Source organism: Poecilia latipinna, unplaced genomic scaffold, assembly GCF_001443285.1.
Source record: "Poecilia latipinna isolate Pla-1442-1.1 unplaced genomic scaffold, P_latipinna-1.0 Scaffold560, whole genome shotgun sequence".
In the NCBI taxonomy this organism is placed as follows: domain Eukaryota; kingdom Metazoa; phylum Chordata; class Actinopteri; order Cyprinodontiformes; family Poeciliidae; genus Poecilia; species Poecilia latipinna.
The window spans coordinates 288,602-303,355 of NW_015113176.1; the positions used below are offsets into that span (position 1 = coordinate 288,602).

Below are 14,754 nucleotides of genomic sequence, written 5' to 3' on the forward strand. Positions count from 1 at the left end.
CCTGCAGTTTTTGTTAATCTTTTAAAAACCTTTTTATTTAAAGAAACTGATTTGTAAAAATTTTATTCTGCCTGATTTTGTTATTTTTTGTTACTTATTTGAATTACTGTCATTTTGGTCCTTAAAATACCAAAATTTCCACTTAACTTTATATTTTGGTCCATCTGATGATGTAATTTTTAATTACTAAATGATTGATTAGTTACTCAGTACTTGAGTAAACTTCTTACCAAATACCTTTGTACTCTAACTTTAGTACATTTGGCTCCTCTGCCCACCTCTGAGTTTAAATAAGTCAAATTAATAAAATTCCTCGGTATGTTCTCACCTCCGGAGCATCAGTTTGGGGTTTTTATTCTGAACGTGTTCGTCCATCAGCTCCAGCAGCAGCGTCCTCATAATGTCCGTGTAATACTCCAGTTTGCCGTGCAGCGCCACCGTCAGGAGGGAGGCGAAATTTCCCCGATTCCGGGCGTTAAAGTCCGGACGGCTCTCCAATGTGCGAATAAACTGGAAAGGAAAAAAGATGACATTAATTTCAGCTTCATCAGCGTAGAAAATGATAATAAAATGATTAGCATCTAAATTAGCATCTCAGGAAGCAGGAATGCTACCAAAAGTTTAAAACTCACGTTGATGAGAAAAGGTTTGCTGTTCAGCAGGTTGGAGAACTGGTTGAGTGCCTGAGTCACAGTAGCCCGGCGGGACTCTGGGATTTGTATTTTTCCAATGATCATGGGGTCATTATCGCCTCCTTTGGACGGCAGGAAGAAGTTTCGGTCTGTGTACGTTTTGTAGTCCAGGAAAGGGATTCGACCTTCACTGAGGTCGCTGGTGTGGTCCTCCATTTCAATCATCAGATCTGCAACAAAAAAGAAATCAAACATTATGAAAAACAGCTAACAGAAACTCTCTCACTACAGAAGCTAATAGTTTATTAGCTAACCTGTAAAATCTGCATAAAACATAAATCAGATTTTAGAAAAAATATTCACCATCCATGGATGCGATTGGGTTATTATCAACCAACTTGTGTTACTTTCTCACAAGTGAGACAAAAATAAGACTTACTTCGTACCATTACCAATAAACCAATGAATAAAGCTAAGTTAGGCTAACGTTCTCAGCTGGCTTGTTTAGCTAGTAAAGTTAGCTGATTGCTGTTAGTGACAGAACATAACTCAGGTCTCAGAAAACATACCCACTGTGTGATGAGCCGTATTATATATTTTTTTACTATTTAGAAACTTACTTTTGCAAACTTAACACCAAAATAAGGCTAACTTTGTCTGTTAGCTTGTATTAGCAAGATAAATTAGCATAACTGTAGCTACTGGAAGAGAATCGCCTTCATTTTTGAAGAATTTAGATTATTATCTACAAATCAGTGGCTTATTGGCTACCAATTTGCTTAATTAAAAAACGTATAAAGCTAAAGTTTCCATCGTTTATTCAATTAGCATCCATGGCTAGTTAGCTAGTAAAACAAAAAACTATTACTGTTACCGGTAGAACAGAACTGAGGCCTGTCAAACTTATCCACTTTAAGGATGAGTGCTTGGTTTAGTTTCTTCAAACATTTAATAGTAAACAGACAATAAAAATTATAATTACACAGATAACTTTTCATTAACTCAGAGCTAAGCTAGGCTAAAGCTTTCACCCAGTAAACGGGTAAAAATAACAAATCCAGCGACAGGTAAAACATAATTAAGAGATCTGAATCAATCTGTGTTTTATAATCATTATTACTAGCTGATTAATGGCTAATTTTATGACAAGCTGGAATTTCACAATATAATTTAGTTAAACTGAATAAATCTTTTTGTGTTCTGAGTATTGATAAATATTTATGAGTATCGATGGCTCTGCTGTAATAGTCCCTGGTTCTCAGATCTGCAGTTACTGTCCTGAGGAATGACAGAAGAGTCAGATTAATCTGAAACCGTTTGCAGAGAGTGCCAAGAAGATCTGAGGGGAAGTTTTTAATGAGTTGAGCCAAAAAGCTGCTGGTTTCACAGAACTGAGTTGGCAGAGGTTCTAAGACGGAGACAAGCTGTCAAAGAGAATAATTTCTAAATTCAATGTGATGTAATGTCAATAAAGAGAAGGTTTTACTGAATCTGCTGCAGAAAACCTGCTTAAGATGTAAAATTAACTTGATAAACATAAACTAGGTTTAATTCTGTGTTTTAAATTAAATTTGTGGCTTTCTGGATGAATACCTGTGAACTCTTTCTTGCAGCGATCTCGAACACTTTCCTCCAGATTCTCCAGCTGATGTTTCACCTTCTCGTATTCCCGTTCTGCCTGCTGACTTTTCCTCCTGACGGGAAACAAACACAAGCGGTTTGTTGCTTTCTTTATTATTCTCGCCACATTTTTGCATTTTTAAGAACGTTATCAAACCTGTAGCAGTAGATGGAAATGGCGATGAAAACCAGCATGGGGACGATCACGGCTGGGATGATGATAGGGAGAGGAATGATTACTTCCCTGGTGAATGAAACTTTTCCTGCGATCCATTTCCCATCACCGAACTGCACCTGAAATAAAAACAGCATCTTAGAATTGTCTACGTTCAGATTAGAAAATGTTTCCTTCTGTTTAAAAACACAACAATCATAATCCCATTTTACTGAAAGTTTCAGAAAATGTAAAAATATTCAGTCACCAGAGCCTAATTTCAAACTATTTTAAACTCAAATTATAATTACATTGATTGAATTATAAATGTAAAACATCACTTTGAGTTTAGTGCAGATGTTTCTGAAGAAACAGGAATTTAAAAAGAAAATCTGCAAAAACAAGGAGAAAGATGGGAAAGGAAATGGAACAAGAGAAAAGAAAAAAGACAGAAAGAAGCAGAAAAATAAAAAAAAGACAGGAAAGAAAAAAATGGAAGAGAAAAAGAAAAAATACAAAGAGAAAAGAAAAAAGACAGGAAAGAAAAAAATGGAAGAGAAAAAAGAAAAAATACAAAGAGAAAAAAGAAAAAAGGGAGAAAAAAAGAAAAAGAAAGAAATGTAGGAAATAAAGTTAGGAGTGAAGCAATGGAAAAGATCAAAGCAGAAAAAGGAAAAAAGGAGAAAAAATGTCAACAAATAAAGAAGCAAAGAAGGAAGGAAAGAGAAATTTATAAACCCCGAATGTTTGGAAAAACTAAAATCTTTAATGTTTTATTTTTAACTGTCCAAGTTTTTCCATGTTTCCCAGTTAGAGTTTGTTTCAGTTGAACCGTGTTGGGATCGTTTGGAGCAGAACTGAAACAGAACCAAGTCGGTTTGTTTACCACCAGGTCCATCGTGTCGTCGGCCGTTTCTGCGCTCTGGGAGTTGGATGTCGGCCGAGAAGAAGGAGCCCCCAGGATCAACTTATCGTCCTGCAGAGGAGAAGAAACGGGAAAACCTCCTGAATGCAAAGCAACGAATCTCAGGCAACAAAAGGAAGAATAGACAAAGAAAAACAAAATAAAGAACAAATGAATGCCAAAAGAATGGTCAAAAAATAAATGCCAGAAAAAACAAACGAACCAATGAAAGAACGAATTACAAAGGAATAAATGAATGACAACAAAGAAACGAGAAAGAAAAAACTATTTGGGTCAAGCTGCTGATCGCAGAGAAAGCCTCTGGTTCTGATCAAACTGAACGAATCCAGTTTGATCAGAACCAGATTTTTAAAAGCGGTTCCTGAATCTGTTCTCCTCCCAGATCCGTGTTGTGATTCTTGATCCAAGCGCAGAAACAGAAACTCCTGAAGCTCCAGGCTGCAAAGTTTCCGTCAGTCGCAGGAAGACGAGAGGAAACCATGAAGGAAACTTATTTTCAGGCGAGTTTGAACTTTGAGCGAAGGCGTAGAAAACTTCACCGATTCCCTTTGATCCGAGGCTCGATTGATCCGCGGCGTTCAACCAAACCGGATCCGGCGCCGCGGATCAGCCTGACGGCGTCGCCTCCAGTCGCATTTCAAAAGGGAATCAGATGAAGCTTTCAGCGTGAAACAGGCGACCGTCTCGCCTCCCGTTCCTTCGCATCACGACTTCATCCATCAGAGGCGCCAAAAACCTGCTGAACGCACCGTTGCCACGGCGACATTCAAGCACTTTTCAGGCATTTTCAAGGTGAGTTTTCAAACTTTTCCACCACACACACCAGATATAAAAAAAATACAAATGACTAAAAAAAGTTAAAGTTTACAGTTATTAATAATGGTGGACGATATTTAGTAGTATTATTCTGACAATAAAACATAAAAACTATTTACTACTTATTTCTTAGGTAGCTGCAGACATTATTCTAAGAACGATTTATATCAAATTTTATGTTCTGAAATGTTGCTTTATGTACTTGACTAAGAAGAAAAGTTAATTTCTTATTTCAATAACATTGTTCAACATAAAAAAATATAAAAATATCAACAAGTCATTATGAAAATTAAATATTCATCACACATTGAAACAATCCAAACACAATGTAAAAAAAAAAAACGTCCTAAGTTTTTATGATTTTAAGTGACCTAAAAACTTTATTCTGATTTAAAAAATATTTATGTTACTTTTTATTAAGTGTACAAAAAGTAAAGTTTTCAATTTTAGGCTTTTAATTGCACTTTATTACAAAAGGTGCAGTTTGAACTTCAAACGTTTTCTAAAAGTTGAAAACACCAACTTAAATTCAAGCACTTTCAAGGATTTTCAAGCACCTGCATGAACTATGTGCATACCTCCAGGAGTTTGATGTTACACGGTACGTCTTGTATGGAGACCTTCGCCTCGCTGATCGTGATGGCCTTGGAGAAACCTTCGCCCTGTTCAGAGAGAGAGAGAGGAGTTAACGCAGAGCGAGGCGACCGAGAAACCCGGCGACCCGCAGAGGGGCGACCCGGCGACCCGCAGAGCAGAGGGGCGACCTGGCGACCCACAGAGGGGCGACCCGGCGACCCGCAGAGGGGCGACCCGGCGACCCGCAGAGGGGCGACCGAGAAACCGGGCGACCCACAGAGGCCCGTCCATGTTTCTCATTTGGTGAGACATTTTGCTTCTCATCGTCAGGGGTTCAGTCTCTACGCACCGTGACGACGATGACGCTGGTGTCTGTGAGGCCTGTAAAGGTGTCGACTTTGAAGGTCGGGTCAGGGTAGTACTTGAAGGTCAGGTCTTCCTTCACGTTGTCCAGGTGCAGCTGAGTCTTGACAGGTTGGCTGCTCACCTTTGGTGAGTTGCATTCCAGGACGGAGTCATTCATTATTTTACACATTGACTTGTTCTGAGGAAGACATGAAAGATGAAGAGACGATGAGAAAATGTTTTATTTCCTCCTGTGGGTCTGGTTGGTCCCACCGAGGCGACTCTCCGCCATCTTTCCTGAGAGACGGAAAGATGCAGAAACCGCCGGCAACTTCCTGCTCTGAACAAAGATGGAGGAGCATCAAGGTGACAATTTGCTGCCATTAAAGATTTTACCAAGGATAGAAACCCAACATAAAAATAATAAATGACAGAAATCACCATATTTGGGCCAGATTTGGATGATTATTCTTATAAATATGAGGAAAAATGAAGGAAATAAAGAAGGAAGTCAAATGTCTGAGTTTGGAACAGTTTTTGACTGTTTTCCTAATTTTAATCAAATCCTGAATAAAACCTCGTTAAGGAAGTTTCCTACCTCCACAGTGGAGCCGTTGTTGGTGTTGAACAGAACCTTCATGGAGACCGATTGGATCAGATTGAAGCCGGTTCCCGTCACGACGATCCTTCGACCGCCACTGCAGATTAAAACCAGAGAAATGAGACGGGAAGTAAAATACAGCAGGAGTAATGAGTATGACTGCTGAGGAGGAGGAGGATGAAGGCAGACAAACGGACTCACCAAAAGAAGCTGGTGTTGGGACTGTAGCCGGTGATCTTTGGGTTTTCGGTGTAATTGAAGTGATCGAGGAGGTTTTTGATTGTGTTCCCTCCATACTTCACCGTCACTTTCAAAGAAACCGGAAAAGATGCAGCAGCGCTGAAACTGCCGGTCTTACAGATGATGCTCGTCCCAAACGATAAGCTGAAGGAAACAGGAAGTGAACGCGGGTTGTCACGGTTTATTTACGATACGGGAAAGTTTCAGCTTACACGTCACAGGCGATGCCTCCGATGGAGACGGTGACGTCGTCTTTGGTTGCCGTGTCCAGATTGTCTCCGGTGATGGTGATATTCGTTCCTCCAGCTGCAGGACCCTCCTTCGGATGAATGTACTTTGGATCAGGATCCTGAACAAAAACATTTAAAACATCCGGTTTGACTCCAAAACTATTTGAGTTTTAGTCCTGCTGGTAATTCACACCTTAGAGGCTGCTTCTCCATTACAAATGTGCAAAAAAAACTTTGTTGGTATTCTCGTAATGTCAAAAAAAACAACAACACGATTTTGTAATTTCAGTGTGTACATGATGGTCAATGTAGTAAAAATACTCCCTGATGCGGGGTTCGGGACTCTGGCGCTGGATGTATGAAGCGCTGTTTCTGGAAGTAATGAAGCCGATATAACAAATATATCTGTTTACCCTGGGTCTGGGAATCTGTTCGTTCAGAGATGGGGAACAGGTTAGTGTGTTCGGAATCGGAGAATCTGTTCGTTTGGAGTCAGAGAATCTGTTCGTTTGGAGTCAGAGAATCTGTTCGTTTGGAGTCAGAGAATCTGTTCGTTTGGAGTCAGAGAATCTGTTCGTTTGGGGCGCGGCAATCCAAACAAAATCTCATTATCTAAAAATGATTTTGTGCAAAAGAAAACAATCAAATAACTTTTTTGCAATTTTCTACTGAATATAAATCAAATATAAAACATAAAAATAAAATCTGGACGTATTTATCACTTTTAAAGGTTTTGTGCACAAAAAAAGAATTTAACTATCTTAAAATGCATGTATGTATAAATGTTGGAGGAAATCAAGGATAAAAAGCTAATTGGTTCAACTCTGGAAACTTTAACTCAAAGATTAAAACACAACAGGGCTAAAGGGACTCAAAACAAAAATATAAACGAATTTAAAGTGAAGGAGTCCAGCTGTGCTTTGCACATTTGTCGTGTTTGCTCTCCAGATTTGTTCTTGCTGTTGTCACAAAGAGAGCAGGAAATAAAAATAAACATCTCCAAAGAGAGACAAACTCAGAGCAGCTTCACCGCGGCGGCGACTGCGTCGCCTTCGAGTCAATGCTTCGAGTCTTTATTCAGGCTCCGACACCAAGGAGACAGATCTGAACACGGGAGCCTGATTCAACGCTTGAAAACCGAAACAGGCTCTCAGCATCGGTTTCCTCCAGATTTCAAAGCAGCTTCAACGTTTTTCCTTCCACTCATCCTAGAAGATGTGGGGATCCGGGAGGTGATGAAATATTTTAACTGTTGGAGGCAGGTTTGCAGCTTTTGAATCCGTTATGCTTCCCCAAACAGGTTAGGATAGGCATATGGCCTACACAAAACATGTTCTTTACATTTTTAGCACAAATCAACCAGATTTTGGTCAGATCAGCTGCGTTAGGGCCTTCTGTCACTTTAAATCCAAAGTAGCTGCTGCTGGCCACGCCCCCAAACCAACGGTACACTCGCATGTAAAAATGGCTGCAAACAGATGCACAACTATGCATCTGTACATCTTTGAAAAGCAGAAGTGGAGCCAGTTCAACAAAACAGTTCTTTTCCAGCAGCCATTGTTCAGCAGTAATATCAGCAGACCAAATGTTTCAGAACTCAGCTTGGGTTGCTAGGTAACGGGGCGGTACTCCACTGAGGTTGCTAGGTAACGGGGCGGAACTCCACTGAGGTTGCTAGGTAACGGGGCAGAACTCCATGAGTTAGCTTGTTTTCCAAAATCTAAAAAAATTAACCTATTGCCAAAAAAATGGCTTGGTGTTTTGTTTTAAAGCACTTTGAATTTTACATGTTCTTAAAACCTGTAAAAAGTGAAGTTTGAATAATAGGTGCCCTTTAACTTATCTCTAAGGCCTTATAAAACAAAGAAAAAACAAATCATGTATTAGTTCATGACATCATAACTGTTTTTGATTTGAGAGAACATTTTAGGTAAAAATCTGCCAGGAAACTGGATGTATCTGAAATAACTGAATTGTTCTTTTTTTTTTTTTAAACACAATCAAAGCGGACCGTTTACAACCTTGAAATTTTTATCCTCAAGTGTTTAATATTTCCTGTTTTGATGTCAGAAAGAGCCAACAAAGGAGCAAGCTAAAGTTTAAATTCCTGAAACGAGAGCTTGCAGGCGGAATAACCGCCAGTGGAGTAAATCATTTTTGTCTCAGCGGTTTTCTGTAATTACTTCTTGGCTCCTCAAAACAAAGAGGAAACACAGAAGTGAACAGCGATATTTAAGGAAACAAAACAGAACAGCAGGTGAAACTTATTTCGATCCTGTTTGTTTCTCTGTTTGCGGGAGACAGAGAGGAAAGAATAAAAACACATTTCAATGCAGTTGTGCGCAGCGGCGAATCTGCCTGTGGGATTTATTTGCGCTTCGTTTCTTCTGCAGAGAGCTGATATCTCGGTGTCGCTGAGGGAGATTTTTCCATGATCACAAACCTTTTTCAAGTTCCTGGGGTTCAACCTGTGGGTCCTCGAGTGTCTCTGAGTATTTTATCGACTCTGAAACGTGGAGAGCAGGTTTCCTGACAAGACCGAACTGTTTTTAAAACCTTCCTGTTGTCAGAATCAGATTTATCAGCCAAGTTTCTGCATAAAAACAAGACTTTTGACTTCAGTTCCATTTAGTTTCTAATTTTGAGGAGCTAATTTGGAAATATTTTCAGTAAATTTTGCAATATTTGCGTTCATGTGTGCGCTCTTAAATGTGACTTATTGTTGCTTGCCGTATCAATAATGGATGAACACGTGATGCTGAGTGAAGCTGAGGCAGCAGTGAAGTAGAAATGTGAAATACTGCCACCAACAGGTTGGAGTTAGCATCACTGAAACACAACGTTTTTGCCCATCTATGCGGAAAATTTGCAGTGAACTCAGAGTAATGCATTAGTGTGAAAAAGTGCAATTATGGAATCATGAACAACTGGAGGGATTGATTGATGTAGATCAATAATACCTTCGAATTTTAATTTCAGTGGTTTATGTTTAATTCAATTCTGTCTTTCAATATGATGCAATGCAGCGGTGTCCAAAGTGTGGCTGGGGGCCCATTTTTGGCCCTGGAGATGATTTTATCTGGACTCTGACTACAAGTCCAGAACAGTAAAAATAGAAACTACTGGAAATGTTCTTTTTCTTTTAATAAGTGAACGGATTAAAGCTCTTTTAATGTTTTCTCTCTTTAATGATATTCAGTTTTTTATTGTTTACTGTTGAGCAGGTCAAACAAAAAAATTTTTTTTTTTAATTTTTACATTTTTATTTTAATGAATTTTGTGGCCGGCCAATAATTTAAATTTGCCAGTTTTGGGGCCGGGGCAAAACGTTTGGTCACCACTGATGAAATGTTTCTAATTATTAAGGAAATGTAAGAAAACACACCCGATACGTGAAGCTTATTTCAGAGGTGGTGCTTCTGTTTCCCTCCACCTCTATCATCACCGGTCCGCTTCTGGTCGTGTCAGGCGGGAGGTCGGACGGCGGCGTTCGCTTGGGACCGATCTCACACACCACACTTTGGACAGAAGAGGAGTTAATCAATAACCCATAATAAACTGCTATGGTTTCCATACGTCATCAGATCAAAGATCCTGCTCATGTGAAGAGCTACGTGGCGTTTATCGTCGTTACCTGGTGGAGACAGAGTATCTGTCCTCCAGGTGTTTACAGTTTACTCCGGCCACGGTGATCTTTTTCACGTCTTCCTTCTTTATTCCCATGTTGGAGCCTTTGATGGTCACTGCGATTGAGCCGTTGAGCGGCCCAAAGCGAGGGATGACCTGGAGGAATAATGGACATCAAGTTACATACGATCAACAGAAACACTTCAAACCTGACGAAAGACGTTCAGGGTTGACTGTAATTTACTTGATTTTATGAAGAATCCATTACAGCTAGTGTGAGCCTTCTTATCAGTTTACCTGCTACACTGTCACTATAATACAAATAATTAAAGCTTACTGTTGCCATTTAAGATAAAAAGAGAACTGTCTGCTTAAATGTTAAGTTAGCATTTAGCTCAGCTAGCAAAAAAGCTAACCGTTATATAGCAAAATAATACCTAGCAAAAAGAAAACAACATCCAAAGCCTCCATGTACATCCTGTAATTCACAGCTTTCTGTGCTTTCAGTCTTTGATTTCTGCCTCTCATTTCTGTGTGTGAAATCTTTCAGCAGTCATGCAGGAATCCCCAGAAGCATTTATCTGTGGTGATTTTACATTATATGGTATTTCAGATGAAATGTTGTGATTTATATCCACAAAGGACTTTGAAACAGAAAATGAATCGCTGGCCCTATTAAGAGGTGCAGAAATTCTCTGGTGGTTGACAGCAGTAATCTGTTTTCTAAGAGAGAAAAGTCTAAATGGAGAGAAAAACCCAAAATAAGCTCATATATAATGTACTTTTGTTTGAGTTATGATCACTGGAGGAGATATTTTATGTTGCATTGTTTACAAAAACAAACTTCAATATTTTCTGAACTATTGGGGGTGAAAACATTTCCCCAAAACTGCCAGAGCAGAAAACAAATGCATCATCTAGCAGCTGAAGTTGATATTCTAAAATATTTTACTACATCCTGCAATGTGAGACAAATACAGAAAGTTAGAACAGCAGCAACAATTTAAACAAGTTGTTCAAGTTAAAGTGAATATCAAGTCTCAGTCTAATATGAAGTGCTGGAGAAGTTCGGGGTTCAGGAATTTCATTAAAAGTTTGATTCCCCAACATTGAGGGAAGATGCAAAGTTTTAAAAAAATCTAACAAACAAACCTTGAACAAATTCCTGAACAAAAAAACAAAAACTGAGTTTGAAGTTTCACAGAATGTACAAAGCAATTTAACAGTTTTTTTTTCTTCTTCTGGGAACTTTAAAGAAATCGACGGCTGCAAACAGACGTGCAACCATGCAACATACGTCTTTGAAAAGCAGAAGTGAAGCCTTATGGACAACCAACAACAATGCAGCAAGTGGTTTCTGGATGGTGAGTCAACAACAAAAGACTGTCATATCCAGCAGCCATTGTGCAGCGCATACAGCGGTAAAACTAGCTGACCACACATGCTGGAACTCTGCTAGGGTTGCTAGGTAACGGGCGGAGTTCCGCTGGGGTTGCTAAGTAACAGTGGAGTTCTTCTGCGGTTGCTAGTTAACGGGACAGCGCCTGCTGATTCCTGACGTTACAATTCAGAGGTTTTTGAAACGGCTCGTTTTCCAGACACCAAAAGATCATGAACTTTTGTCAAAGGCCGTTCTTTGCAAGGGTTTTTTTCTGGGTTTTTTAAGAACTTGGGCTGGTTTTAGAAGCAGCTGAAATCTTCTAAATGGAATTAACAAAATTGTAAAATGTGAATTTTGCATAACAAGTTCCCAGAAAAAAACACTTGTTAGGTTCTGAAATGCTTTGCTTAAAATTCAGGAAAGCAACCAGTAAGTTACATGAAAGTACCTGGAAGCTCTTGGAAAGTACCTCAAAGGTCTGGTGGTGTATTGTGTGGTGGTGCAGTGTTTTATGATGATAAATAGCAGAAGGAGACTTTGGTTTTGAGGACTCACGTCAGTAATAGTCGGTTTGGGACATGGAGTCGGTTCTGATGACTTGCAGATCTCCTTGTATACACACTTCATGTTTTTTTTATCATTGGTTTCGTGAGGGGTTTCTTCGCACCACTCGCAGTTGTACTTGTCGTCGGCGTGTTTACACAGACTGCAGTCCTCTCTTCCCACTGAGCAGCTATACAGCGTGACTGGGAGGAGAAGATGAGAGGGGATCAGAACTGAAAATAAGAGGAAAAACTTCTTTGTTTCTCTTTTCTGTGTTTGAGAGTGACACACCAACCTGTCAGCGTGCTGTCAATCTTAGCGTTCCTGTCTTGGTCTTTGATATGGAAAGATATGTTCACCTCCTGCTGGTCATTGTAAGCAAACTGCATACAGAGACAAACAGCACTGTTTCTTCACAGGTACAAACAAAACTCCTACAGGTGCGGCTGAAAAGGCTTTTATAGCTAAAAAAACCTCATTTTTACAACACTCATCTTGCTGCAACATCTAGTTTTCTTTTGTCCAGGTTTAACTTCTACATTTTTTAAATGACTAAATTCAGGCCTGATTGTTGACATTGATTTGAAGCAGAACCTTCAGATGGATAAAATACTATTTCAATGTCTTCGTTTAATAATATAACTTCATTTATCTCAGCTCACAAACTAAACTAAAAAGCTAAAAATCAGCTAAGACTTAACATCTGAATAAATAAAGTGCTAGCTAAAAGTACAACTGTCTCCTAACAGTTAGCATTTTAGCTAACAGTATTTGTGCTACAGGCTACAGTTCATTTTTATTGGACTATAGCCTGTAGAAATGCTAATAGTTAGCCTATCAGCTAATGGTATTTGAGATACCATGCTAATGATAACTGTCAGCTAGCAGTGGTATTTGTGCTAGCAGGGAAACTATTACCTCAAGTGTAAGTAATTGTCATTTCAGCAACTGTCAGTGGAAACATTTCCACAATTTCATTAACTGTTACTAAATTAGGATTGTGTAGTGAAGAAAAATGCTAACAGTTAGCATTTATCGGCTACACAACAATACTTTGCGTCACCTTTCTTAGTCTCATCACTTCAACATTTGACTCAAACACCTTTTTTATTATGATAAAAAGGGATACAAAGCTCTGCCCACAAAAATGGGTGGAGCCAAGAATTTTTGTGGGTGGGGCTAGTAGAATTTTAACAATATTTATGTAATTTCTGCTTGATTTTATGCAGAAACATGATTTTCAGAAAATACATTTTAGTAATAATCATTAAAGTTGAAATCCAGTAGAAAACTTCAGCTTTTACTGAACCAAACATCACAGTTTCAGTGCAGCACAAATCACAGCGACGCTTCATTTATATAGAAAATGCTCAAAATAGAAGTAGAGACAAATATTAATAACTGAATAGATGTTATGAAAGTGAGGATTTGTCTCATTTTCAAAGATGTGCGATTGTGCAGCTGCGTCAGGTGACCTTTTAAAACATTTATGACCTCACAACACAAGCAAAATGAGTCCAAACTTCCCTGTTTGGATTTGTGGTGAAACACAAACAAAACCTCGTCTCCCTTCTGCTTGCAGCTCGATTCTAAATTACACCGCCTCGGTCCAACTGTGAAGGTCAACTCAAATGCACAATTGTGCTCATAAATCAGAGGATGTTTTCTTCTGGAGGTTTTCAGGAAAAAAAAGGATAAACAGCGAAAAGTGGAGGAAATAAAAGAGAATCAGAGGGAGGAAAATGGGAGAGATAACGAGGTGGAAGCAAACAGCATTTAGCCGTTTTTTTTTTTAGCAGAAACGTCAACTTTTTATCTACATTCATGAGCAAAATATATATACACACAACTAATCATGAAGTGCATAATGAAACTGAGTTTTAAGCTAATAAAATAAATGTTGCAATCATGTTGAGCAACTTCAAAATCAACAGTAATCAGAGTGGCTGATTTTAGGAGGCAGTGAAGAGCCGACTGCTGCTGCTGATGTTTCAATTAAATAATCAGAGTGTTTCTTAAAGCGGGTTAAACGGGTTTAATCTGTCGCTGTTTGCCCACAACATTGATTACTCTTCTTTCAGATGCTTTATTCTCTGAATCATTTTAACAATCTGAACCACAAACGGGATAAATCTGCGTCTCAAACTCACCTGGTAACCGACGAATCTGAACTTTGAGTTTTCAATCTTCATCACGCTTTCTTCAGTGTTCCCCATCAGCTCCGTGCCGATGGTGAAGCTCTTCCCCTGCAGAAAAATGCAATTCCAATACTTAAATTATTTGCTTATTTTGGGTTACTCTTTGCCTTATTAGTAAAAACATTTAATTTGCATCTTAATAGATTAGAAAATCATCAAAAAGTAGGTCTTAACTATATTCCACCAACAGGTTTGCTTGTTTTTAGGTAAATTGTATTTTAAAACACAATAAGTGGTTTTAGATGCATCGTTTGTAAATCTGCACATGTAGGCATGTCATGATGAATTTTGCTAGACAATAAATTGTCCTAGAAATGATTCGATAAACAATAATATTGTCATTTTAAGGCCATTTTGTTCTTTAGTATAGAGATACTAAAGAACATTTAACACTGGAACTGGAAAACATATTAAATGTCCCAAATAAAAAAACAAAACACGCAAAACAACAAATAAAATGGATTATAAAGTCTTGCGTTTCAAAAATGAATAATTATTATTTATCTTTTTTTTTTAAACAGGCAAAAGAGGAAGGTAGTGCAAACTAGCTACAAGGTGTCAAATGTTTGCAGCGTTTCTCAAAATGGCGGCTTTTCAACAATATCAAAGGGGAGAATCTCCTTAACGACTGTTGTCTAAATGAAAATGATTAACTTATCATGCGATTAACTGAGTGGTAATTGTGAATTTATCAGGTGTGACTGAGCTGCACCTCGTAGCTCTCCAGGTTCCTGCCCTGGAAGACGATGGGCACCTTATAGCCGACAGGGATCAGCAACGGCTCCGGAGACTCAAACTGAGGACAATTTTCCCGCTTCAGGAGAGAAACAAATGTGAGTTTAGATATTTTCTACCAGGATTTTAAC

General features: G+C 38.7%; 1 protein-coding gene across 2 annotated transcripts in view; it reads right to left on the bottom strand.

The window, feature by feature from the left end:
* The window catches only part of LOC106953105 (plexin-B2-like), a 141,752-nt gene that overhangs the window by 10,508 nt on the left and 116,490 nt on the right, over window positions 1-14,754 (bottom strand). Inside the window, exons 16-31 of one of the 2 annotated variants that reach the window (XM_015041660.1) lie at window positions 14,601-14,702; window positions 13,841-13,936; window positions 11,986-12,073; window positions 11,703-11,893; window positions 9,774-9,922; window positions 9,525-9,657; window positions 6,122-6,258; window positions 5,871-6,053; window positions 5,667-5,766; window positions 5,073-5,267; window positions 4,726-4,809; window positions 3,293-3,382; window positions 2,410-2,546; window positions 2,226-2,326; window positions 633-862; window positions 329-510 (exon numbers count right to left, since the gene is read on the bottom strand). In XM_015041660.1, the coding sequence (XP_014897146.1) occupies window positions 329-510; window positions 633-862; window positions 2,226-2,326; window positions 2,410-2,546; window positions 3,293-3,382; window positions 4,726-4,809; window positions 5,073-5,267; window positions 5,667-5,766; window positions 5,871-6,053; window positions 6,122-6,258; window positions 9,525-9,657; window positions 9,774-9,922; window positions 11,703-11,893; window positions 11,986-12,073; window positions 13,841-13,936; window positions 14,601-14,702 (2,198 nt within the window). Of the gene's footprint in view, window positions 1-328; window positions 511-632; window positions 863-2,225; window positions 2,327-2,409; window positions 2,547-3,292; window positions 3,383-4,725; window positions 4,810-5,072; window positions 5,268-5,666; window positions 5,767-5,870; window positions 6,054-6,121; window positions 6,259-9,524; window positions 9,658-9,773; window positions 9,923-11,702; window positions 11,894-11,985; window positions 12,074-13,840; window positions 13,937-14,600; window positions 14,706-14,754 lie in introns of both variants that reach the window. The other variant, XM_015041659.1, reaches the window with a different exon arrangement.